At 41.8% G+C, this 27,243-nt stretch overlaps 1 protein-coding gene across 6 annotated transcripts in view; it reads right to left on the bottom strand.

Annotated features, from left to right (window-relative positions):
- LOC135708135 (calmodulin-binding transcription activator 1-like) overlaps positions 1 to 27,243 on the bottom strand; it is a 592,813-nt gene that overhangs the window by 23,026 nt on the left and 542,544 nt on the right. For 5 of the 6 annotated variants that reach the window (XM_065230091.1, XM_065230092.1, XM_065230094.1 and 2 more), the window contains exons 7-10: positions 14,202 to 14,337; positions 13,909 to 14,125; positions 13,558 to 13,850; positions 12,470 to 13,360 (exon numbers count right to left, since the gene is read on the bottom strand). In XM_065230091.1, coding sequence (XP_065086163.1) covers positions 12,470 to 13,360; positions 13,558 to 13,850; positions 13,909 to 14,125; positions 14,202 to 14,337 — 1,537 coding nt within the window. The remainder of the gene's footprint in view (positions 1 to 12,469; positions 13,361 to 13,557; positions 13,851 to 13,908; positions 14,126 to 14,201; positions 14,338 to 27,243) is intronic. The other variant, XM_065230097.1, reaches the window with a different exon arrangement.

Raw genomic sequence — 27,243 nt, 5'->3', positions numbered from 1 at the left:
GCAAGACCTTATCCCTTCTGACGTCTTAAAAGTCTCATACAACGATAGTTTCAGCTGTCATCTTGGTCGTCGTTCAGCGGGTTTCATCCGAGGGGTGTCCAACTGAGGAATTGGTTGTAAGGGGTTGGCGCGAAACACCGTAAAAGTTCCCCGACCCGCAAGGCAGGTTAGGTAACTCTGGTCCTACTTTACTCACTCCAGCCGTGCCAACTTCGCAACTGACCTGTGGACCATCCCGTCAGCGGTTTGCACTACAGCATCACGAACTCGTCCAGCGCGCCCTATGATGATCTTGGCAACTTGTCCTCGACTCCATCCGTTACGAATCTTCTTCTCCACGATGATGACCAAGTCCCCGAGCGCGATCGGCTTCGTCTCCTCAAACCACTTTGTTCGACGTGCGATAGTCGGAAGGTATTCCCGCACCCACCGGCGCCAGAACTGGCGACCATGGTTCGGCACAGATTCCAATCGTTCCTGCAGGCAAGTTTCGGGTCCGCCAGTGTCTTTGGGGTCTGTATCACACCGTTCGAGCTCATCATGAGAAAATGGTTTGGTGTCAAAGCTTCTTGCTGCACCGTCTCCAAAGTGTTGTACGTTGTCACCACGCTTTCTACCTCCAGCAGCGTTGGCAGCGTTGCCTACGTTGCTCGCAGTATTTACAGTGGACGGTGAACAAAGAGTCGCGGCTGGATGGACCGCTTTCGCAGCAGGAGCTGAGCCAGGCCGAGTCAACGATTTCCGTTGGATCCAATACGAGCAGTATCCTGACGAAGTGGTGACGCTTTTGTAAACTAAGGGCAGGCGGACAAACCAACAGGTTCGGCTGGAGAAGATTAGCACGATTCGTAAGTTGTCACCATATTTGGACAAGTCTGGAGTCATCCATTCAGACAGCAGGATCGCAGCTGCAACGTTCGCTTCATACGACACGAAGTTTCCAGTAATTCTGCCGAAGGAGCACCCGGTTACGCATCTGCTAGTCGAATGGTATCACAGAAACTACCTTCATGCAAATGGTAATACCGCCGTAATCGAGTTGAGACATAATTTTCAAATCCCTAACTGCGGTGGTTCGTGCGCAGGGTGGCTAAGGAGTGCACGGTGTGCAAGGTGGAGATATCAGTTCCAGCGATACCCCGCATGGCTCCACTTCATGCGGCCAGGCTGCAGGCATACGTGCGTCCATTTCCATTCGTGGGAGTTGACTATTTTGGATCGATCGCCGTGAGAGTGAACCGTAGTAACGTTAAGCGGTGGGTCGCACTATTCACGTGTATGACCACTCGAGCTGTTCATCTTGATGTTGTTCATGCACTTTCAGCTGAGTCCTGTAAGATAACAATCAGGCGCTTCATCGGGCGAGAGGCGCACCCGTTGAGATTCGCAGCGATAGGGGAAAAAACTTTGTGGGATCGAGCAACGAGCTGAAGCAGGAGATGGACAAAATTGACCTCCAGCTCGCCGAGACGTTCACTAACGCAAACACAAAGTGGGTGTTCAATCCACCCTCGGGCGCCTCACATGAGTACGGTCGGTGAAAACGGCTCTCGCTGCTATGGACACCTCACGGACACCAAACGAGGAGACCATCGATGAACGTAAGCTACCGCTCGAACTAAACGCATCCATGATGAAAAACGCTCCCACTTCACGAGTTGTGCCGCGGTCTCAGCTCGGGCACGGTCGGTCGTCTCGTTGGCTGAATGCAAACTCGTCCTCTCCACGAAACCTACGGCTGTTAGGGGACAAACAGGGGCCCTTACCCCATTTCATCCGCAACATTTTTCTTCGTGGATACCCAGCGCCACTGCTCCGCCTTCGATTTAGACAGGATCTCTCCGACTCTACATGCGACGAGCTGCCGATAGTTTCGATGGTCCGAGTTTATCCAGGCTAACACCGTCTTCGAGTCGCTCCAAAGGACTACTTTCTCAATCCCCAAAGAATGCCCGTTGAGTATGGTTTTGGCAAAACGTACTCCAATCACTGCGACCATCAGTTCCAGCCGGGGGACAGAATATGCCTTGATTTTCCTCCAACCAGCGCTACTTGAATCCCTTCAGGAAACACGACCCGCAGATATCCAACGCACGCGTAGGCTTCTTCACTCGCGTCAACGTATACGTGCAACTGCAATGAAATAATGTCCTTGACCGAATGCTGAGGAAAGTAGCAGCGCTGAATGCTAATCTGATTCAGATAGCGAAACAAATCCGTCCACCGTATCCACTTCTCGCGCAGCTGCTGTGGAATCAGTTCATCCCATTCCGTCTTTGCTCTCCACAGATCCTGGATCAGTATCTTGCCATGGATGAGGAAAAAGCTTAGCAGTCCAGCCGGATCACACAGGCTCATGACAACCCTCAGTACGCGAAGACATCTTCATCCGGTTTCCAGTATACTCCGAGCACGCGTTCAGTAGAGGTGTAGTCTGAAGGAGGAGAATCGTTCGCCACTCAAGTGGCCGCGCCAATGTGTAGCCAAAATACACGCAGGAACAGATGGGAATTTATTTATTTATTTATTTATTTATGTAATGGTCAACAGGTAAAATATTCACCCCAAAATGACAGTTTTACTTATTCCAGATAAATTAACATAAAATACTCTTAAAATTGCACTTACTTCTAAAACGGAAACATTGAAGTCAAATACATTGTAGCATCTGTTAAAGATGCAACACATCCTCCGAATGGGCTCATTCCATCCGTAGTTGGCTCGTGAGAGGCGGTTGTTCAGGAAAGCATGCGATCGTAGATTACGGCGGCGGGTATAGATGTCGATACTACTCAGCAGTGTAGAACAGTCAATGTTTCCCTGAAGAAGATCACCGACGAAGCTCGCCATTGCTACGTTACGTCTCGCATCCAAAAGCTCTAAGTTGATAAGCATACAACGGCTTTCATAGCTAGGCAGATTTCTAGGGTCATTCCAGCGAAAATGCCTTAAAGCATACCGGATGAACTTCCGTTGAATAGCTTCGATCACACGACCGTCGACTACTCCAAACTAGGTCGCACCAACGAACAGTATAATGCTTATAGGCAGTATACATATTTGAATTTTTTGGCGAAGCGGAATATGAACCCGAGTTGTGAGGAAGCTTTGGATACTACGTATGCAACATGATAGTCGCGAAGACTTCCAATTGTTGCTGTAAGAAAATGGTATCACTAGGTTCTTTTATCACGAAGTAGAGTTCCAAGTCGTCTGCATAGGATAGTTTAAGGCTTTTCAGGATGGTATTGACGTCATTCAAGTACAACAGAAACAGAAATGGCCCAAGATGACTACTTTGGGGAACGCCGGATGTCACGGAGAAGGATGAAGAAACATAGTCTCCAATCTTGACAGACATGTTTCGACCAGTCAGGTAGGAGTAGAGCCAAGTAAGCAGGCCATCGTGAACACCTATCCTGTCGTATTTAGCCAACGCAATGTCATGGTTCATTTTGTCAAATGCTGCGGAGAGCTCTGTGTTGATGGCATCTACTTGATCGCCACGTTCTAATTCATGAATGATGAACGAAGTGAACGTAACTAAATTGGTCGTCGTGGAACGCTTAGGCATGAAGTCATGCTGATCCGTCGAGATCTTCTTCTTCTTCTTCTTCTTCGCATTTCAAGCTTATTGTTTATGGCATATTAGCTTATTGCGTGCTCTCAACTTAGTGTTCTAGATGCAATTCCACAGTTATTAATTGAGAGCTTTCGATGCCTGCTACCATGTTTGCATTAGTATAATTGTGTGGCAAGTACAATCATACTCTATGTCCAGGGAGTCGAGAAATTTTCCAACCCGAAAAATTCCTAGACCGGACCGGGAATCAAACCCAGTCATCTCCAGCATGGTCTTGCTTTGTAGCTGCGCCTTTACCGACTGAGCTAAGGGAGGATCCGTCGAGATACAGTGTGCAAAACTTTGAACCAATTTTTCGAGTATAATCAACTCAAAATGTTTGGCGGTAGCAATTAACAGCTATTCCACTGTAGTTTGAAACAGTCCTTTTGCAGTCTTTCTTGTTGATTGGGAACACGAAAGACTCTTTCCAGCAAGCTGGGAAAACCCCAGACATCAAGGAGAGATTGAAAACGTTGGCTAGAGGTGTCGCGAGAGCAACCAGGCAGCGTTTGAGGACTAAGACGGTATGCCATCTGGTCCGGAACCCGTTGAAGTTTTTAGCTGCCTCCCGGCTGAAATAACCATGGGAATGTTCAAGTCGTGACAGTACGAACCAATGATGGTAGCTATCACCGAGTAATTTTGAACGGATGGATCCTACCGATCCGAAACAAATTTGCTTCACTGGCTGAGGAGAACCAGGACTCCTCCAACGTCGGAGGCTAAGAGGCCTCTGCACACCAGTTAATCTATGTCGGCCCATATATAAATTCAGCAATCGACTAAATTTTCAATAGAAACCAAAAATATCCATTGGTACCGTCCCAATAAAGCGTTCATCTAGATAAAATTGATAAATAGCACATTTTTAGCGATGGGCCCAATCTTAGATCCAAAGGCCACCATTAGAGCCATTTCCCCTATTTCTTGAATTTTCAAAAAGTTTTCCGACTTTCTTTTTCACAGTCATGATCCTCCCATTTCCCATTATGTCTGGACGATCAAGCGTTGCACGCTGACATCGAGTTGTCTTTGACCAGATAAGGTAATCTATGTTGTCCAGTGGTGGATCCTTGTCGCATGCCTGATGCATCTTAGGTTTGTCAATTCTTGTCCAATTCTAAGGAAATTGCAGCTGCGCTGAGTGCCTACACTGTGCGGCAGTGCTTCGTTTAATTCAAGCTAAATCCTGTTCCGTTTGACACTTTCGAGGTACATCTAAACATCGTCTGCATACCGGGGAAGGAGAAGTACAATTCTACCCCTGGCTCAACGTAATGGCCGTTAACGAACTAGGCCATTCAAAGTGTTTTTATGTTACTTCATACGATTTTACGATTTTCAGAGTTGGTTGGAAATGCTAACATGAAGCTTTAGTGTGATAATTTATTAGCTAGAGAATGATCTTTAGAAGAGGTTAGGTGGATAGTTCCGTTAGAGTACGGCAGTATGAAAATTGAATAGAAGTTTGAAAATGAGCGAAGGGCCATTAATGCGACAGTTTTTAAAGTTAGACGCACATCTTTTGCCTAACCCGTACGATGTACGCGGAGACTTGAAGTATGTATTCAAGTCTACAGGTAAAAAATGTGCGTTCTCCTTTTGCTCATAAACTGACTGTGGCTGTGGAATAGTTCTAGACCAACTTGGTCATCTCAAAGAGAAGGCAGTAGGGTGGTTGTTGCGTTGGTCATGACGAGAGGAGCAACACAATAGTTGGGTAAAGAAGAATTGCATTATAACACACCATTGTCTGGAAATGCTCTCGCAACGTGTAGCTTTATGTAGTGATGAAACGTCGCTTAGACTATTCCACAGCCGCAGTCAGTTTATGAGCAAAAGGAGGACGTACATTTTTTGTCTGTAGACTTGAAGACATACTTCAAGTCTCCGCGTACATCGTACGGGTTAGGCAAAAGATGTGCGTCTAACTTTAAAAACTGTCGCATTAATGGCCCTTCGCTCATTTTCAAACTTCTATTCAATTTTCATACTGCCGTACTCTATCGTAACTATCCACCTACCCTCTTCTAAAGATCAGTTTCTAGCTAATAAATTATCACACTAAAGCTTCATGTTAGCATTTCCAACCAACTCTGAACTAGGCCAGTTTGTCCGAACCGTCATAACATCGTGGAGCCATATCAAATCTGCGCAGTCAAGAGCGAAATTTGCCGACGAAATCATCGGCGCCAGAGGGCGTCCGCAGAGGCCATGAGGGCCTCCGCTCCAGGCAAGTCGTTTATCGCTACATAAATTCATCTTAATTAGCACCCGCTCATCTGTTACAGTCGACACCACCACCGATCGAACTACCGGGTTAGATCCGTCCATTCAGTCCAGTCGCAAGGGTCGCTGAAAAATTCGTTCCATCCACGAAGTTCACGTTGTAGCAACGTCGTCGTAATAGCAATGTCGTCGTAACAGGCAATCCAGAAATTCACCTGTTGGAATCCACGGTCAAAGAAAATCAACGATCAGTCCAGAAAGAAAGATACAGTTTACCAAATCACTAAGTATATCAAAATACCGAAACGTTCAGCGATCGTCAATCTACCAAATCTGCAAACAAACGGTCGAAAACATCAGAAACACGTCGTCGTCCGGGGATCATGATCGAACGAGCAACCCTGGCAGGCAGCTTATTCGATGCGGAAAACCATAAGGCAGCCCAACGTGGCCTGCCAGGTAAGTTGTTCCAGTTTTATACTGCACTTTACCATGATACTCCATCCTGATGAATGTGGGCATCTTAGTGGAATACCTGTATAATGAGAGAGAGAAGGATTAGTATTTTCCATTTAATTCCACTACTTTATTTGCTTATCCTTGACAGATACGCGTATTTCGTCTACAATGTGCAGACTTCTTCATTGTCTTGTACTAATACTCGAGTATTAGTACAAGACACTGAAGAAGTCTGCACATTGTAGACGAAATACGCGTATCTGTCAAGGATAAGCAAATAAAGTAGTGGAATTAAATGGAAAATACTAATCCTTCTCTCTCTCATTATGATACTCCATGTTTTGTTCTCACTTACCTATCAAATTCTGCCGACAATGTGATGCACCAGTAAAGAAGACGAAAATGCACCAGCAGCGATCAACTACGAGCAGCAGATTGTAATCATTCCAGTGATTAGCAGTTTCAAATCTTAGTCAAGGCCACACCCGTATGAGCAGCAAACGAGTAGAAATCGAAAGTAGTCAAGCGATCCTAGCCCCAGCAGGAGAACAATAGTTTTAAGTGAACTACGAAATTTTAAAGTGTCTAGTATATTTGGAAAAATTAGAATAGCAAATTCAGTCCGTATCGTGCTCTCTTTCCGTGCGGATCTTTTTGCTTTTTGCTGAAGGAAGTGTCACTACTACCTAAAGCTACAACAAATTTAAACAGCACTTTTCAGTACTCAATATACCTGTAAATTTTCAACCTTGTTTGACTCTTATTCCTCTTCGATACTTGTTTGGACCCTACCCGAGGTAATCCTTCTTGGATATCGATTTGGAAAATTCCTCTTCGATCCCTCAGATTCTTATAGTAATCTGCTTGGAAGTCGATTTGGATAAAAATTTACTAAGCGCAAAAGAAAATGGCAAACTCTTGATCCCCCTTCTGATGAAATTAATTTGAGCAATCAATTCGATTTGCTCACGGATGATGAGAATGATCCATCATCCAGGAAAAATTCTAGTAAACCTTCCCGGTTTAATGCCAAGAAGGAAAACCTTCCATCTATTGTGGTAACCACTTCCGATTTCCATGCTCTTCGCATGGAACTTTTGAGCTTCGTGAAAGTTAAGTTTTCACTACAAATTGGACGTCGGGGTGAATGCCGTGTATTGGCTGAAACCTTGGACGGATTTAAATGTCTTCTCAAGTATCTTACTGAGAAGCAGCACATTTTTTTTACTTACGACACCAAAACCGAACGTGTGTTCAAGGTTGTCATGAAAGGACTGCCCAGTGGTGAATTCCTGGATCAGATCAAAGATGAACTGGCAAAATTACTTGGAGTTGTGCCACTCCAAGTAATCAAAATGAAAATGAAATCCCGTCCTGGCGATTCGCGCAACGGGATTTCTAATGATTTTTATTTAGTTCACTTCAAGTCTAGTGAACTAAACAACCTTAAGGCCTTAGAAAAAGCTAGCCTTATGCTCCATGTTCGAGTGAAGTGGGAACACTTCAGGAAGACTGGAGGAAATTTCCAAAACCTCACTCAGTGCCGTAAGTGCCAGGGATGGGGTCACGGAACTAAAAATTGCTACATGCCAGCTAAATGCATGAATTGTGGTGATTCCTCTCACGCAAAGGACGACTGTCCTGTGAAAGAAGATCCTAAGAAATTTAAATGTTCAAATTGTGGTGAAAACAACAAATCCAATTTTTGGGAATGTAAGACTCTCAAAGCGATCCTACAATCTTGTTCTAAGGTACAGGTAGGAAATGCTCCACGTTCCCGAAATGGTACAAATTCCTCTGCTGTTAACAACGGTCAGCGAGGAACAAATTCTACATTCCTACCCGTAGGTACAAATATCACTCCTGCTTCAAATTCTTCATCTATACCTACTCCCCTCGCTGCTAACAATGTTCAGCGAGTTAGTGGAGCTACCTATGCGGCTATTGCACGGGTAGAAATCAAAATACTAACCAACGTTCTAACGGAAATTTTGAAAATTTTGACTTAGGAGACATTACTGCTCCTAAAATGGAATTTTTACAGAAATCATTAATTGACATGATTACAGATATGCTTAAATCTAACTCCATGTTTGATGCTATTCAAACTGGAGTAAAATTTGCGAACAATATTGTCATGACTTTGAAATTCAGTAATGGATTTTAAATCATTGAATATTTTAAATTGGAATGCTCGATCGCTTAAAGATAATGAAGATGAGCTATTTAACTTTTTGAGAGTTCATAACGTGCATATTTCCGTTATAACTGAAACGTTCCTTAAACCTGACCATAAGGTTAGGAACGACTCAAATTATTTAATTTATAGAAATGATCGTCTTGATGGACCCTGTGGTGGCGTTGCCATCATTATTCATAGACGAATCAAACACAATATTCTTTCTTCATTTGAAACCAAAGTTTTTGAAACTTTGGGAGTTTCGGTCGAAACAAAGTTTGAACAACTTACGTTTACCGCCTATTTGCCATTCCAATGCGTATGCCAGCAAAAGAATTTCTTCAAAAGTGACCTTCAGCAACTTATCCTTATATAGGTTTAAATTCTTCATTATTGGTGATTTTAATGCAAAACACCGCTCATGGAATAATGCTCAAAGCAATACCAATGGTATTATTCTGAAAATGATTTTTCTGCAGGTTATTACACTATTCAATATCCAAACAGCCCAACATGCTTTTCTTCAGCAAGAAATCCCTCAACTATTGATTTGGTCTTAACTGATTCATATCAACTTTGTAGCCAATTGGTAACCCATGCTGACTTCGGTTCTGATCACCTTCCAGTAACTTTTGAAATATTACTAGAAATAATGTCTTATCCCAACAGCTCTACTTTCAATTACCATAGAGCTGATTGGGAGCAGTATCGAACATTTATGGAATAAAGCTTCGATCCAAACATTCCTTTTGAATCTCCGACTACTTCTATAGTTGAAGCAAGACCTGCCTCAGTACCAAAATGCGAGGTTGAATTCGATTCAATTATAATAGACGACGATCTTCAACTCTTGATCCGTCTTAAAAATGTCCGTAGGAGACAATATCAAAGAACACGCGTTCCTGCCATGAAAATTATTTGGTGGGATTTGCAAAAACAAATTAAAACCCAATTCTCTGCCCTGAGGAACAAAAATTTTGAAAATAATGTGTCGAAATTAGACCCGAGTTCCAAACCCTTCTGGAAACTCACAAGATTTTTGAAAAAAAAAACCTCAAAAGACTATTCCAGCGCTTGGAGAAGGTGGTAAAATTTTGATCACAAATTCGGAAAAGCTCAGAAACTTGCTTAGCAATTCCAAAAACTCCTATAATTTCAGTTTGGGTCTTACAAGTCCTATTGAGAATCAGGTTGCTCGGGGTTATCTGAATATTTTCTCTCGGGAATATATTTTTGATGCTTCCTGGGGGACTGATTTGGACGAAGTAAGATCTTTAACTAAAAAGTTTCAAAATATGAAAGCTCCAGGTGATGATGGAATTTTCTATATCCTCATCAAAAAACTCCCAGAGAGTACCTTGTCTTTCTTGGTAAAATTATTTAACAGATGTTTCCATTTGGCATACTTTCCTGATAAATGGAAAAATGCAAAAGTTGTTCCAATTTTGAAGCCGGATAAAAATTCAGCTGAAGCTTCTAGCTACCGTCCAATAAGTTTGCTTTCTTCAATAAGTAAACTTTTTGAAAAGATAATTTTAAATAGAATGATGCTTCACATCAATACGAACTCAATTTTTGCAGATGAGCAGTTTGGATTTCGCCATGGGCATTCAACTACTCATCAACTCTTAAGAGTTACCAATTTAATTCGTTCAAACAAATCTGAGGCCACTCAACTGGAGTTGCTCTTCTAGACATAGAAAAAGCATTCGACAGTGTTTGGCATGAAGGTTTGATTGCTAAATTGAAAAAGTTTAATTTTCCACTGTACATTATGAAATTAGTTCAAAATTATTTAACTGACAGAACTCTGCAGGTAAATCATCAAAATTCCAAATTTGAACGACTACCTGGTAGAGCAGGAGTCCTTCAGGGTAGCATTCTTGGACCTATATTGTTTGAATAACATTTTCACTTCGGAACTCCCTGATTTGCCTCAGGGTTGCCACAAATCTTTGTTCGCTGATGACACAGGCATTTCCGCTAAAGGAAGAAGTCTTCGTGTTATTTGCAGCAGACTGCAGAAAAGTTTAGATATTTACAAAAATGGAAGATTTCTCCCAACGCTTCCAAAACTCAACTTATAATATTTCCACATAAGCCTAGAGCTTCGTTTTTGAAACCTAGTAGTAGTCACAAAGTCACTTTGAACGGAGTTCCAATTTCCTGGTCAAACCAAGTGAAATATCTTGGATTAATACTTGACCAAAAATTAACTTTTAAAGATCACATTGAGGGCATTCAAGCCAAATGTAACAAATATGTTTAAAATGTTTGTATCCTCTTATAAACAGGAAATCCAAACTTTGCCTGACGAATAAACTTCTAATATTTAAACAAGTGTTTAGACCAGCCATGCTTTACGCTGTACCAATATGGTCTAATTGTTGCATTTCCAGGAAAAAAGCACTTCAAAGGATTCAGAACAAAGTTCTGAAAATGATTTTGAAGTTGCCACCCTGCTACAGTACTACCGAAGTACATAGAATTTCGAATGTTGAGACTTTAGAACAAATGTCCAACAAAATAATTAATAATTTCAGACAAAAATCGTTGCAATCCTCAATTGCAACGATTAATTCCCTTTATACTTAGATAAGATTTAGTTTTAGTTTTTAGTTTTAAGATTTCAATTGTTATACTGACATGCAGGTTAAAAAATCTGTTTAAAATACTGAATTTCCAAGGCAGGAACAATGTAAAAACACTTAGATATATATCATAACAATTAAGGTTGGTAAGTTACTATAGTATTTGGAGCACCTAGGTTAAAATGAAATGTAATTTGTTTTGAATTTGGAAAACATAAAGAGTTTAAAAAAAGAATAGCAAATGTGTCCGAAAAGTCGGTATAAATTACAAAATATTTACATAGGACCGATATAATAGGTTTCTTCTACTGTATTTTAAATCAATATCTATAAAAAGCATGAGAAGTTCACTGAACAGCATAATGTAGTCTACGTCAACCATGCGGTCGTGTCTTGTACACAACCCCATCAATAATTTTTTAACTAAATGTTTAAACTAGTGCTGAGACACGGGATCCGGATATTTTTATTTTTCAATTTTGTAAATTTAGGCAATTAACAGATCTATCATTCCACATCAGGTCACATAAGCACCTAAAAACCAACTTTTTGACAAATCTAGATAGAGCTGGAATTAGGGCGTAACAGCCTTTGTAAGCAATGACTTCTCTTATTCATTTCTCGGTATTCAAGGCATGCCTACACAAACCAACATATCTATCGGGTAGGAGAAGTCTTCCTTTACTCGATGGTGAAGTCGATTTGTCAGGGAGAACCATGCCTTCCGAGAAATCATCGATAGAAGTCATTGTTTACAAAAGCTGTTACGCCCTAATTCCAGCTCTATCTAGAAATATTTAGAACAGTAAAAAAGAAAACTGTTAAAGGGAGAATAAATTTGAAATTTCACTATCCGGATTTCCGGATATCAGGATATCCGAATATCCACATAGTTACTATCCGCTTGATAACCTTCTCAACGCTTTCTAAATTTATTTTATTCCAATATTGGGCAGTAGAAAGAACGATATTGCATTTGTCTGAAAGTATTTTTATTATGAAAACTGAAATAATTGTATAGTTGAAGTCCCAGCTCTAGTTTAAACCTGGTAAATTGGAAAATCTTAGTAAAATTTGTTGGGAAGGGAAGGGGGGTTAATCAAAAACTTACAAAATGTTATGATGGAAAGAGGAGGAGGGGTAACGTAATTAGTGCACGTCCCCAAAGAGAGCTTTATGGAAATCATGGACAGACGCCCAAAAAAAAATTTAATTCCATTATTATTAAGCAGAGATCGGACGGATTTAAGATAAAATAAACAATGCTTTCTTCAACGTTCATACAAAACTGTGATACATTTTCATTTTCCATGTGACATAAATGCATCTAGTCTAACTCGACCGACCTACTAGCACTTCATCAATCACATTTTTACCCCCACTCACCTGTGACAAGCTCAGCACCAGTGAGGGCGTTCCACCCCCACTCGAGTTGACCATTGACGCACTGCTAACCGCACCATTATTAACCGTAATGTGATTATGATGGCCACCGCCAACACCATTATTATTGCTATTGCTACCCCCATCCTCCTGTCGCTGATGCTGCTGCTGCTGTTGCTGCTGCTGCTGTTGTGATGATGGCCTCTGATTGACACCATCGCTTGACGACGACGACGACGACGACGGTACCCCACCTGAACCCCTCGCTGACGACGACTGTGGGTGATGATGGCCAAGCATTGATATATGATTCTCGCCATTAGCCGTGAGATTTATGCTGGGGTCGCGACCGTTATTAGGATGGCTCGCGGTTAATTGATTGTTGGCCGCGGAACCGCTGCTATTGCTGCTATTGCCGGAAGCCGCGGACGAAGGTGAGGACGACGAATTATTGCTAGCGATGATCATATGACTCCGATGCTGCTGCTGCTGGGCCGCAGCCAAATGCTGGGCACTGGCCACCAGTCCGTTTGTAATATGACTACTGACACTTGTTAATTGTGAGTTACTGTTATTGTTGTTCAACGAGTTGAGATGCTGGGTGAGGGTTAAATTACTACTACTGCTGCTGACCACTACCGACGAAGACTGCTGCTGATGATGAGGGTGATTGCCAGCAATTGTTCTAATTGAATTTGGATTGTTGTTGCTGTTGCTGTTGGAGTGGTTCAGTTGCTGAGAGGTAGGAATGACTTGGAAATGTATCGAAGTGTTGTCCTTCGGTGCGATGGAGGATCGGTTGCCGTTGGTGTTGCCGTCCAGGAGACTATTGCCGTGGGACTGTTGGAGTTGTGCTTCCCGTGCACGCCGACTGTCGATCCAACGGGGATACATCTGTAAGGGGTGGCGTGGGAGGTAGAAAGATGGGGGAAGATTTAGATTGAGATTTTGCGGTCAATGTAGAAGATTGGGATTTATCTTATGGAGCTGTTGATTGGTGCTAAATTGAAGACGATTGATGGTGATTACTGAGGTGGTTGCTTTAGATTGTAAATTTGAATTAACAGTCTGAGAGGTTGGGGAATACTCACCCTCGATCCAATCAACACGTTCGGCGCCGTTCCCGCGAGATGTCCTCCATCGGGCCGTTTGCCCAGTTCACTTTTGGCCGCACTGATCCTCCTCATCGGATGGGAACAACTCTTCCCATCGACACAGTTCGCATCCGGACAACCACACTCGAGCTGCTTCACCAGGGCCGACTGCCGTGCCATTCGTTGCTTCTCCATCAGCTGACTCACGATCGCTTCCACCGTTTCGGCCGTGGAAATCTCGATCTCGTTCGTCGCATCCGGTTCGTCTTCGCTGAAAACTGCCGGAAAAACTGTCCCATCAGTGAAATAGCCGCTATTAATCCAGGCGGATGGGTTAAGGATACTTACACATCGGTTTGAGTTGACTGACCAGTTCCTCTTTGGTCCACTCCTTCTTGTCGCCCCAAAGGGCCAGGTTCGGAGTGATGACCGCCATCTTGTTGTCGTCCGGATAGGGGACGTTCAGATAGTGGACGAGGACAATGTCTGGATTTTGAAGCAGCCAATAGCACCGCCGGTGGAAGGTTGGTAGGATGGCCGAATGCACGTAGCAACCGTAAATGCACTAGCGAATCAGATAATGGGACAGGTCAGTTACAAGGTTCCCATTGTTGGGGTTGAGAGGGAAACGATGAACTTACCTCAGTGCCTTGCACCTTAAGCTTCATGTGGTCTTCGCGGGTTGTCTTGCCATCTTTTCGCTTTTTCCAACAATAGCCGTCGCGCCGGTAGCGAACCTTCTTTCGTGAGTAGAGCAACATCGAACCACTTTTTGGCCTGGAAATTAAATTTGCAACAAAAGAAAGGCAGTTGAATAATTGACGATCCGTGGTTTTGTTCTAAGAGATTGCATTTTAAATTTCGGATTTAGCAAGAATAAACGACGAAATGTCGCTGAATAAAGAACAAGCCCTTATTAAGAACAAAGCTCGCTGTTTTTTTTTGCACCGGAAGGTGCATGTGTAAAACAGGTTTCAAGGTGCAACAAGTCATGTGACGTCAATCATTTCCGGAAGGTGATTGCAAACATTTGCCCCGATTCTCAAACTAACCAACAGGTGCCAATGGTCCACCTCCATTGACGCGTGGAAAATTCCTTCAAACGCCCAATTAGCGCCGCAATTTCCCTCAAGCAATAACAAGAATTTTTCACACCACCTAGCCACTGGCGGTTCTCAGGTTGCAAATTATTTCAAACTTCCTACAAATTCACTTCCCGCGCCAATTTGAGCTCGGTCGAAACCGACGCACATAAAACTCCCAGGACTCCAGCCGTTGGTTGGTTGGTTGGCTGGGCGGAGACCGGCGAAACAAGCTTTCCGAGAATTAATTAGAGGATAATTTCACGCCTCTCGTGTCTGCGTGTGTTTGAGTGTGTTTGTGTGTATGTGAGAGCCACTTTTCGCGCTGAACACGCGTGTATGAATATGGTGCCAACTACGCGCGTTCCTAGCAATACACGCCGATGAAGAAATTCCTGGGGCCGACGACGACGACGACGACCGTCTCATTTCGCATATCATAATTTATTTCCGGTAGAAGGCAGCAGCTTAACCACGACGAGCACTACTGGAGGCACGGCAACTATTTCCAACTAGGGTGGGAAGGGGCGGGGGAAAAGTTTGTTTTCCCAAGCCGACAACTATATTATTATTTTAAAGCGTGCACAAATCCATATGTGAGGCAATACTTTCGAGAGAAGTGTAACAACGGCCGGCGCAATTGAAGGTGCGTGCATGCATGTGAGGAAGGCACCGGTTCTGGGAGTTAATTATTTTGTTTTCCGTTTTACCAAGTTGTATTTAACACCGGGTGATTTGGTTTGACTTAGTGCTGCTGGTGCTTGTGTTTGGAAGTTATACTAGGAGGGATGTGAATTTATGGTTAAGATCAGATTAGTTGGGGTTATCCTTGATTCATATCGAGGTAGAATCTAGGGGGAGACAACTGGAGTATATATTTGGATTCAGTTTCTAATGGGTTGTTTTTCAAGTTTAAGATTGTAACAGATAACAGATTTTTAGTGATGGGACTATTCTTAGATCCATAGGCCAACATTAGAGCAATTTCCGCTATATTCAATAAATTGAAAGGTCGATGCAAAAACAGTCAATGAATTCAAAGTTCCAACATTTAGGACAATACATTCGATATGAAAGTTTTTGTTTTAATGTTGTCATTACAAGATTATTGTTTGTTTTTTTTTTATTATTTATTTACTTATACACATTATTGACTTGAACAATTAAACCATAATAAAAATAAAACTAATATTTTTTAAACAAGAGCAATGCCAAGTAGATAATCTAGGAGAAAAAATACTAACTAATCCAAAAAACCTAGTGTCCTTCTCTACTTTCTTCGGATTCCGCTTTAGAGCCTGAATTCCTTGAAGGACATTCATTGGTTCTCCCTCAGTAATTTTTACTCCTTTTGCAAACTTTCAATCGTCTGGTAGAAACCAGCTTGATTTGACACTGTCTTCCACCTATTGTGCCATCCTTCTAGTCTGTTGGTGGCTCTTGGTTGATGCTTTAAAACACATTCATACACGTTCTAAAGTGCATAATGGAAAGTAAGTTTTCCCCTCACTGCAGTTCCGTCACTCCTCATTGTGGTAGATATGGTTGGTAAATAATAATGATAATGATAATAATGTTTTAGTGCATTAAATAAAATGAAAACTTAAGTCGTCTTACACTGAACTTGAGTGAAATCTAGTCAGCGTATAGTATGATTTGAATAAACACACTCTTAGCGAATTCGTTTATTATTCAGTTCCAACCTGGATTGGGTCTGCTTGTTTTCTGACAAACGTCAGTTTGCTCGTTTGTTTTTAAAACTTAGCTCAGGTTGAGGTTCGCACTGACAAAAAGTTCGGTTTCGCACCGATAATAAACGAATTCGCTATCTGACACACACAACTGCATGCTTGAACGAACCACGGCATGGCCTGAGTGTTTAGTCTATGAGTGTTTGGTATGAATGAGGCAGTCTTGTAATGGATATTGAAGCGAATGGTTGTAGTGTGCAAGTGTGTGATTGGTTCGGCTGGTGTGCTGTGATCCATCGATTCGCGACACTCATCTTCCGAATTTTACCCAGAACATAATATTCTTCAATAAATTTCATAAACTCTTCCATTACTGGAGGACCACTTTCAGCAATGATCATGAACGCTTTCTCCAATTGCTCTATAGGGACAAATGCGAGTGCTTCAATTTTCTTGAAGGTCATGAAAATGTTTTTGTCCTTGGCGTACACCCCACAGAGTCCACTGGTTTGAACTCTTTAAAAAAAAATTGTGTCAGATGGAAGAAAAAAAAACATCCTTGACGCCAACCAGTGTTGGAAAAATATAAAAAAAAAAATCAAATCTCACCAACGCCCAAGATCACGCTTGATTTTCGTAGACAAAAATCAACAAGCAAACAACTGCGGTTGATTTTGCAAGCTGTGATATCGCAGCTCGGAATATCAAGCTAACAAAACTCACCAACTGCAAATCTCACCAAGCTGTGGTGAGATTTAGTTAAATGATTTTTGCTTTACTCCCGAATGCAACCGAAATGCAACTTCCATAACGGCTTGCTGCAGTCCCTTCGCGTCTGCCATTGGTGAAGATTAAAAAGAGATAGCAAACTATGCTTTCTCTTTCTTAGAAAATGATGTGCAATGGAGTCATTTTTGTGTCGAGTCAACTCTTAGCTTGATTTTTGCACGTTGTGAATAGTCTCGCAATATCAAAGGAGCTTGTAAAATCAATATCAAGCATGATATTTTGTTCCAATATCACGCGTGATATTGCGAGCGCATGAGAGCCGAAAAATGTCAATTGATTTCTGATTTTGCCAACACTGACGCCAACAATCAGGGAAAATCGACCCTATTACATTAATAGCAGCTCGCTCGAAGTCGGCAAGAGCCACTTCTGGGTCTAGCTCAACACCAATGCCTTCCGAAATTCTAACCACCTCCTCCATAGCACGCGTGTACGTTTCCTCACTTTTGTTTGGGAGGAACATGAAAACCAAAGGCAAATACCTAAACGCATCGCCAGAACCTATGGATCCCAGGATTGAATAGATTTGCTTAATTCATGAAGGAGCAGTAGCAAACGTCCCATCCAACATCCAAATTTTGGCGGTGGACAGACGCCGAATGTTGTCGTGCGAGGTAAACACTAAAATATCTCCTCCATGCGCAGTCACTCCCAACTCCCAAGTTACCAAAAGTTCCACATATTACGATTAAAAAATCACTTCCAAGTTCCATAAAGTTCAAATAAAGTTCCGACCGAACTTTCAAGTTCCATAAAGTTCGAATAAAGTTCTGACAGAACTTTCAAGCGTCTAGTAGCCAAGGACTTTCAACAGAAGCATGGATTGGAATACACTAAAACCTACGCTAAAGGGTGTCCCACATCAAATTGCATCACGGAGAAAACGCCCATTACGTATTTTCTCTTGAAAATTTGGGTAGAAGTAGTTTAGAGTGTATTGTTTACACTTTTGTTTTATCGCTGTCCTGGAAAATCCTCAACTCTCTTACCGGGACATCGGAAAACAACTCAGAATCGTGCAGTCAACGGTAAGTCGTATGAACGTTACTTCGAAACTCTGAGCATCGAATGGAAATAGAAATGCGTTCAGAACGGATGTTCTATTACTGATCAGGATCACAAGCGTGTCGTGAAAGCGTTTAAGCGGATCCCAATGCTTCGGTCAGGGATATGGCCAAAAGGTTGAATCTGTCCAAGTCTTCCGTTCAGAGAGCTAAGGACCGGGTAAATGCAGTCACGTACAAAGTAAAGTGCAGAAGGCTCCAAATCGTGACGAACGGCTAAATACGGTGGGAAAGTCACGGGCCCGGAAACTGTACACCCAGATGCTGACGAAGCCTCATTGTCTCATCATGGATGATGAGACTTATGTCAAGGCGGGCTTTCGGCAGTTTCCGGGGCTACTGTTCTTTATCTCTCAGCACAAGTTTGATGTTCCGGAGGAAGTAAGGAAGCAGAAACTTTCAAAATTTGCCAAGAAATACATGATTTGGCAAGCGATCTGCTCATGTGGCAAACGGAGTGCGCCATTCGTGACTACCGGGAGTGTAAACGGGGAGATCTACCTCAAGGAGTGTCAACAGAAGCGTCTGCTTCCTCTGTTGAAGCAACACGAGGGCCCTACGATCTTCTGGCCGGATCTAGCTTCGTGCCACTATTCAAATGTTGTCCTGGAGTGGTACGAAGCCAACGAGGTCACTTTCGTACCCAGAACTAAGGCCCATCGAAAAATACTGGGCTATTAGGAAGCAGACACTACGGAAGCATCCCAAAGAGGACAAATCTGAGGAAGCGTGGGTTTCCGTACAGCAGAAGCTGCAGCCAGATGTTGTACATAACCTAATGAGTGGAGCTAAGCGTAAGGTGCGAGCGTACGGCTACGGTATTGAAGTTGAATGAAATAAATATGCCAAAAGCTTACTGATGGGTTATATTTTATTGTCTGAAAGCTTGACAAGGATCACTCAACTAGATAATTTTCTACTGCGTTTTTTCCGTGATGCAATTTGATGTGGGACCAGAGATGCCAGATTTACAGACATGTCTGTGAATTTACAGACTTTTATTTTTTCACAGGCTTTTTTTTCGGTACAGACATTTACAGACTTTTTGGTTTTTCACAGATATTTACACAGACTTTTATAACAAAGGGAAATTTTTAAAATTTATTTGGTTACACTGTTTTACATCTTTAATCAAATTACACGTGCGATGCATTTTACAACGCGTATTAGAAATTCTTGCGTTTTCAAATCCACCACACGAACGAGCTGTCACTGTTATAGACGGTCATAGTTATAGACCTGTCAATGTGCTGCCATGTTGTATCCAAAACGAACATTTTCCATGCGATTTGATGGTTTCTTTGGATACGTCAACTCACGTTGGCCGGACTATAACTTGACTGTCTATAGTCACTTTCACTGAAAAAGTGAATGAAACCGAGGGGGACGAAAGTCCCAGATTTATTCAAAATTTGCCAAAAATTACTCTAAAGTTTGATTTATTGATTTATAATCGGAGAAATCCACTTCATCGGATTCATCCAATGTAATCGTGCGTAAATCTCTAAAAACAAATAATATCGATTTAGTAGTAGTATTGTCGTTCATGTTGGACACCGGAAAACCCACACGCGACCTTCGATTTTACCCTCATTCTATACGTTAAACATAACGTCGGACATAGTGCGCTGAATAGCGCATCATTGTGCGAGTACAGCGCACTATGTTTAACGTACAGAACGAGAGTAAATTCAATTGGCGCGTGTGGGATTTTCCGGTTTTCATCTGAACCGATAATATCATGACAGGTAACGATGAAAGCCGTTTGTTTATAAGAAAGGAACGTCGTGAAATCTCAACCAACAATTGGGTTCTTTAAGGTGTTGTATACCAACCTTTTCCATCAACTGTCAATGTATGAAAACGCATGTAACGCCTGCGGGCGAGATCGAGAGCTTTTGTTAATATACGAACCGATCGAGCTGATCACTTTCGTTTCGGTCTTTGCGACAACCAGTAGTGTTTCAGTTTAATGAAAGATTGACCAGTGTATCTCGAGTGAATACTCATCAGTGTCGACGAGGAAAAACGGTTTTTATTAAAAAGGCGGCGCAATAGTCATCTCTGGCCAGAAAACCGACAACGTGCTGGACTTTAGTTCGGACCAATTAAAACAGCAACGATTAGAGTCGCCGTTATCTGTACATCCGGTGCAGTTTTATCGCCTCCAAATCAAGTACGCCAACCGGGTTATATCACCTTGGTCCTGTTCCTTTTCTGCCCACTGCTTCTTAAAACATCGTCTGCCAAAGGGTAGAAGGTCCAGCTGTGTACGGCAAAGGTCGACAGCATCAGCAATCTCGGTAAGCCTAAATATTCCATTTCTTTTTACCTTTTTTTGTGTGAACTTTGTAATAAAGCGCGTACAAAGCTAAATTCCATAGAAAATGGCTCAAACCAATATTTCCCTTACAATAGAACCATACCGTAAGGGTAACTCTTTTGCCGACTGGATTGAACGCCTTGGTTATTTCTTTTTGGTGAACCAGGTGGAGAATGAAATGAAAAAAGCACACCTCATTACGATGAGTGGTCCAACAGTGTTCACTGAACTTAAATTGTTGTTTCCTAATGACGCTTTAACGAACGCGTCATATGACGACATGGTAGCCAGGCTGAAGTCTCGTTTTGATAAAACAGAAACGGATTTGATACAGCGTTATAAATTTAACAACCGTGTTCAGCAACCCGACGAATCGGTTGAGGATTTTATTCTTTCGGTAAAACTGCAGGCAGAGTTGTGCAGTTTTGCAGATTTTAAAGATTCGGCGATAAGAGATAGAATTGTAGCAGGTGTGCGCGATAGATTACTTCAACAACGTTTATTCAACGAAGAAAAATTGACTCTAGCTTCGGCTGAAAAGATTTTCACAACTTGGGAGATGGCAGGGGCCAATGCTCGGAGGTTGCAAGATGTGGGAAATGCAGCGCAAATAGCTTCAATTCAATCTCCTAATGGCTCAGCGTTAGCAAAATTAGCGGCAGTGTATCGTTTTTCTGATCAAGCAGGTTCCACTAGGGGACCTGTGAAAAGTAGATTGGGCTTTAATAGACCTTTTAATGGAGCACAACCTGGAAGAGGTACATTTGGAAGGCGTGGGCAGGGAAATAATAGGAACAGTGCTAATTTTAAACCTGTGTAGTGGAGAAGGAACCAAACTCGACCCCATGCTGATTTGGTGTGTGACTTCTGTGGCGTACGAGGTCACATCAAACGTAAATGCTTTAAACTGAGGAACATGAGGCGTGATTCAGTGCATTTCGTTGAGGAGACGGACGAAGAGGTGGTGGGACAATCCACCGCGGACCTGTGTGAACGACTACAGTATTTGAGGACAGAGGACGACGACAATGACAATTCAGGTACAGCTTGGAAGCGTGGTCACTATGGCACACCGGAATCAGCTATGGATCACTAAAAATAGTGGGGCGTTCTCAAGGCCCAACGTTACGATTTCCATACAACAATATCAACAACCAATGACGATGAATCGGCAAAGGCCGAGGATTGAAGATGATCCGAATGGATCGGGAATTCGTGATGGATTGGTAGCTGAGGAGCCAGTCGTGGATCCGGTACCACGAAATCGGAACAGGAAGCGGAAGCAAGAAAGGAGCGATATGACCGATGTTGGCGTAAGGCGGTCTAAACGTATTCGGAAGTCAACGAGGGATGATGAATTTTGGTATCCAGAATGATCGAATATATTGATCGGAAGAAGTGAAGGTATGGGGTGAATTATGTTTTTTGCGTGGTGGTAAATATCACTTTCGAATTAAAAGTTATAAATATTAAATTAGATTTAACATAATACTTTCGAGTATGGTACGAATAGATGAAAATAGATTCAGGTTTTTCTTTGTGAAATATCGATTTAATTTGCTTGTTTACAGTTTGAGCTTTCCAAAGGGGAAGAACTGTTGGATATCAACCTTCTCCATCAACTGTCAATGTATGAAAACGCATGTAACGCCTGCGGGCGAGATCGAGAGCTTTTGTTAATATACGAACCGATCGAGCTGATCACTTTCGTTTCGGTCTTTGCGACAACCAGTAGTGTTTCAGTTTAATGAAAGATTGACCAGTGTATCTCGAGTGAATACTCATCATAAGGGTATTGAGGTCAATGCATATTCGAGATCTGCATTAAAAATGGAACCTAACCCCAAAATTTCATCAATGTTGGTACACTGTAACAATTTTAAATAAGTACGATTACATTTGCAAAAATCACCTTATTAGCGCCCCTCGGTGTCACTTTGTATGGGAGTGAGCTGTCAGTTTGTTAGTTTAAGGTCAAACAGTGAAGTTTTTATTTTGCTTTAAATCTTAATTTAAAAATCGAGATGAAAGTGTGTGGGTTCGAGAAAAATATCGCTGTGATCAGAAAACGAAGCTCTTTCAGATGATATATAAAAAACGATACATTTTTCAAAACAATTCAAAAAGGCGGATCAGCTTTTCTAAACAAATCTTGTAATGATCTTTTTTTCGAAGCTCGCCTTGCCACATCAACAACACCATCGGCTAGGGAAAATTCTCTCCTATCCGATGGTGGAATTGGTTTGCGGAAGCGGTTCAGTTTGCAAGATAAGGTTATTACAAGTTTGTTGATCCACTCTTTAGTATTGTTGGTTGATAAATCTGTTCGAAAATCGTATGTTCAAAAATCATTTATGGTGATTCCTTGAAGAGTCCACATTGTGTTCTAGAGCACAATTTTCGGACACAGTTATGACATTACTCATGAAATTGGAACTCCCTGTTTGATGCATCAAATTTGAAGTTCCAGATTCATTGTTGTATTTTTTTTTTTTTTTGTATATTAATTTATTTGATAAGGCTCAACCGAATTAACTTAACAGAGCCGAGGATTCATGGTCACTATACAATACATCTTAAAGCTATAGTCAAAAGGTACAACACAATAAACACTTTATCTTCCGCTATCCAAAAAGCCTCCTCCATCAGAACTGAAGCCGCTTCCAGTAGTTTCATTGTATGGCAAATTGTTGTACGCCAACGAGGGTCAGAGTGCGTCCATTGCAGCAATGGACGCAAAACGTGGTCAGCACTCACACACTCATCACGAAACGGTTGCTTTCCAAAGTCGACGACGCATCGACCGAAAGAACTGCTGATGAAGAACAATGAGGAGGACCACACAATGGTTGCTGCCGAGTAAACAGACGATCGCGTAGCACACATCGAAAGTGGCCTGCTTTTGTCGACAGCCGAGTGAACACTGACATTCATTGTTGTATGTTTTGTGGCAACTGTGCTGTTGTATGTTTTGTGGCAACTGTGCTCTTGAAATTTTGAGGTGATAGTATAGCGCATTACACACATTATAGGAAGTGCGGAAACGCAAATATCACGAATGGGAATTCTCCGATATCTCCATGGTCATTACTGATATGCATCACTACCTCAGCAGACTTCCCCAGTATCAGGCATCCGTTGAAGATCAGCATCAATGGCACCTATCGTTTGATCTTGGGTTTGGTCGAGTCGAGGTTTGGTCACGTTTAGCCAGCAATTCTGTAGCCGAATCTCCGGGCAAATATCGTTGCTTCCAGAGTTTGAACACGCAACAATCACAAAAGCAGGTGCTCAAGAAAGTGACAGTTCACTTCACAAAACACACTAAAAACAACATCAGCATAATGCTGGATACTTCTACCACATCCAAGATTATCGATGAATAGTGAATGTAATCGGATAATATCGGCAGGTACTTGTTATTATTCATTAAGACTCAAGTTTATCTTAAAAAATCTAAATTTTTAAGCATATTTTATAGAAATCCGTTCTATGAAATGTGAAGCAGATTACTGTCGTCTCCCTTGGGTCTCCATCTTTTTATTCGAGAACACCCATCCCCGGATGCAGTTTTAGTGCTGAACGAAGCAGCCATTTTCGCCGTTTTGTACCTCTAAATAAGAGTCGTAAAAATATGGAAAAAAAATCGAAAAAAATCAAAGGACACCAGAGAGAAAAAAACATAACGAACTTTTTCAAAGAATCACGTAAGCTATAAGTTAAGGAAAATCAATACAAATACTTGCACTAATTGCACGATGAATTTCGCTGCTGGCGTGCAAAAGGACCAGTACTAAGTAACTAACGGATTTCCACAATACATAGCATATAAGATCGACTCAAATTTAAGTTTAATTTACTCTAGACTCTAGAAAACGTATTTTTATAATTTTCCGAGCCCCATAAATCTTTTCGAATTCGACAAAAATCGACGAAAAATTTATTCATTTTAGAAGTATACATTCAAAGAGTAAATCACATATCCAATGGAATTTCATATAACTTTCATGTGATATCATAATTGGGAATTGCATCACAAAATCAATGTCTCAAATAAAATTTAAGTGATTTATCATATAGAACTCACATGAATGTTATGTGCGATTCAGATAGATACCATTGGTTTTGTTAATGGAAAAAATAGAATGTGCATTCTCAATAGAAACTATGTGTAAACTTTTTTCCGTGTACTAATTTCATATTTACATCGAGATGTTGCTCATATTAGAAAACAAATTCCTGTCAAAGCTCGGGAAGTTTGACTCAGTCTATGAGTTAACTAAAGGGCGAACACGAAATTATTGCGACACCGAAAATGTCATGCCAATTTTCTTATAATGTTTAGAATCAAACCAAAATTTTAGGGTAGTTTTATACATATATTTACTTAAAAAATCAAAAGAAAAGTTAATCGATGGAGCCTTGAGTGTAAAATTGAACGCATTTTCGCTTGATGCCCTCCATCAAAGTCTTTACAGTGTCATCCGATACCATTTTCTCAGTTTTTTTTTCCATTTTCTTAACATGTCCTTCTCGTCTTTGACTGTCTTCTTGCTCTTCCGAAGTTCCCGCTTCATTATTGCCCAGTACTGCTCCACCGGGCGCAGCTCCGGACAGTTTGGCGGATTCATGTCATTTGGAACAAAATGGACAGAATTGGCCTCATACCACTCCAGGACGCTTTTAGAATAGTGGCATGATGCCAAATCTGGCCAAAATAGCGGAGCTTCGTCGTGCTGCTGCAAGAACGGCAAAAGGCGCTTCTCGAGGCACTCAGATTTGTAGATCTCGCCATTTACTGTGCCCTTTGTCACGAAAGGCTCACTCCTCAGTCCGCAAGAGCAGATGGCCTGCCAAATGAGATATTTGGAGGCGAATTTCGACATTTTCTTCTTCTTAAATTTGTCGTCCACATCGAACTTGCTCTTGCCGGTGAAAAACTCCAACCCCGGAATTTGCTTAAAATCGGCTTTTATATACGTTTAGTCGTCCATCACACAGCAGTCATATTTTGTCAGCATCTTCTCGTAGAGCTTCCGTGCCCGAGTTTTAGCCGTCGATTGTTGCCGCTCATCGTGGTTTGGGAAGTTCTGTACCTTGTATGTATGTAGTCCAGCTCTCTTCTTTGCATTCTGGACGTAGCTCTGCGACATGCCGATCTTTTTAGCCAAATCACGGCTTGAGACGTTGGGATTTGCTTTAATCATCCGCTTCACCTTTCCCTCCGTCTTTTTGTTCTCCGGTCCCGGTTTTCTTCCAGCTCCTTTGCCGTGGTCCAACGTCAACCGCTCCTGGAACCGCTTCAACACTCTGGAGACGGTTGAATGGTGAATGTTCAACATTTTTCCCAACTGCCGGTGCGACAGGTCAGGAAATTCCAGGTGTTTGGAAAGAATTTGTTCTCTCAATTCGCGTTGGTTCACCTCCATTTTCGTTGAATCGAAAAACACGACTTCGAGTTTGACAGCATGTACACAATACACATCAATGAGAAAGTGTGCAAAATTTGGTTGATTTTTACCCAATGGTAAAAAAGTTATGCCCTGTTGAATGTGTCGCAATAATTTCGTGTTCGCCCTTTACACACAATGTGGTAGCAAAAAGGAAGGTTTAACCGGACGTTAATAGAGAAGGTTCGTAGTCAACACGAGCCCAACCCGCGCAACCGCTGATAGGAAGACTCCTGCGGAGCTTTGGCTGAAGGACAAACAGGATCTGGCAAGACTTAGAGTTTTTAGATGCAAGGCTTTTGCTTGGTTACCATTGCACAGAGAAAGATGGTACCCTAGACTGAAGCAAAATTTGACTTTTTCGCTCCACAGTGCTTAAATGGTTACAAATCGGGTCCTGATTAGCCTCCCAGAGCTACAACTCATTTGGTTAGGAACAAATTTCGCACAAGCCATTTGAAGTTTACGTGTAAATTACTATGGGAAATCTCAACTTTTTGTTCATTGCCTTCTAGTCTTTTTCCATATTGAGCTGCGAAACAGTTCGATAGCCATTCTTATAGAAAATTTTCTCAACTACAACTTTGCTCAATATCGTTTCTATGTAAAACGAGACTGGAAAAAGTTATTAATTATTTAAGAGATTGGCAAACTTATGACATGATCAAGCAGCTGCTCTGTAGGCAACACTGTATTTTGCAGTGTGACATAGTAGCCTTGATTTTTGTGTCCTATTCAACGCCCCAGAAACACCAATGTTGCCTGCTGAGCAGTTGATTGAGCATGATCATAAGACATCAGCGCATTGAACCATTGATAACTTTCGATCCTTGCATTTAATCAAAAAGTGGTCTTGAGCACAGTTGTAGCTGGGAAAATTTCCTACAAGTACAGTTGAAAGCTTTTGAAGCAGACCTATATGGTGAATTATTAGATAGACATGAACAAAAATCTTGGTTTTACCATAGTAATTCCCATACAAACTTCAAATGGTTTGTGCCATCTCAGTTTCTCACTAAATGGGTTCAAATTTGGAGAGGTTAGTCAGGATCCGATTTGGAATCGTTTAAGTATTGTGGAGCGAAAATTTCAAATTTTGCATCACTCTAATGGTACACTCCAAGAGCAGAGCTGCAGTGATGGTAGGGTATGATCTGAACGACTTCCACTTATGGGATGCGGAAACTAGGCTGCTATTTACCTCAAGAGATGTTAAATTCGACAAATACCATACGAATCCAACGATGAGCTACAAAATGATTAAGTTTAACGACTGACGACACA

Source organism: Ochlerotatus camptorhynchus, unplaced genomic scaffold (genome assembly GCF_037179485.1).
Source record: "Ochlerotatus camptorhynchus isolate MF236.1 unplaced genomic scaffold, CSIRO-AGI_Acam_v1.1 ptg000328l, whole genome shotgun sequence".
In the NCBI taxonomy this organism is placed as follows: Eukaryota; Metazoa; Arthropoda; class Insecta; order Diptera; family Culicidae; genus Ochlerotatus; species Ochlerotatus camptorhynchus.
The sequence above is the reverse complement of the archived record's forward strand: the minus strand, read 5'-3'. Positions and strand labels throughout refer to the sequence as shown.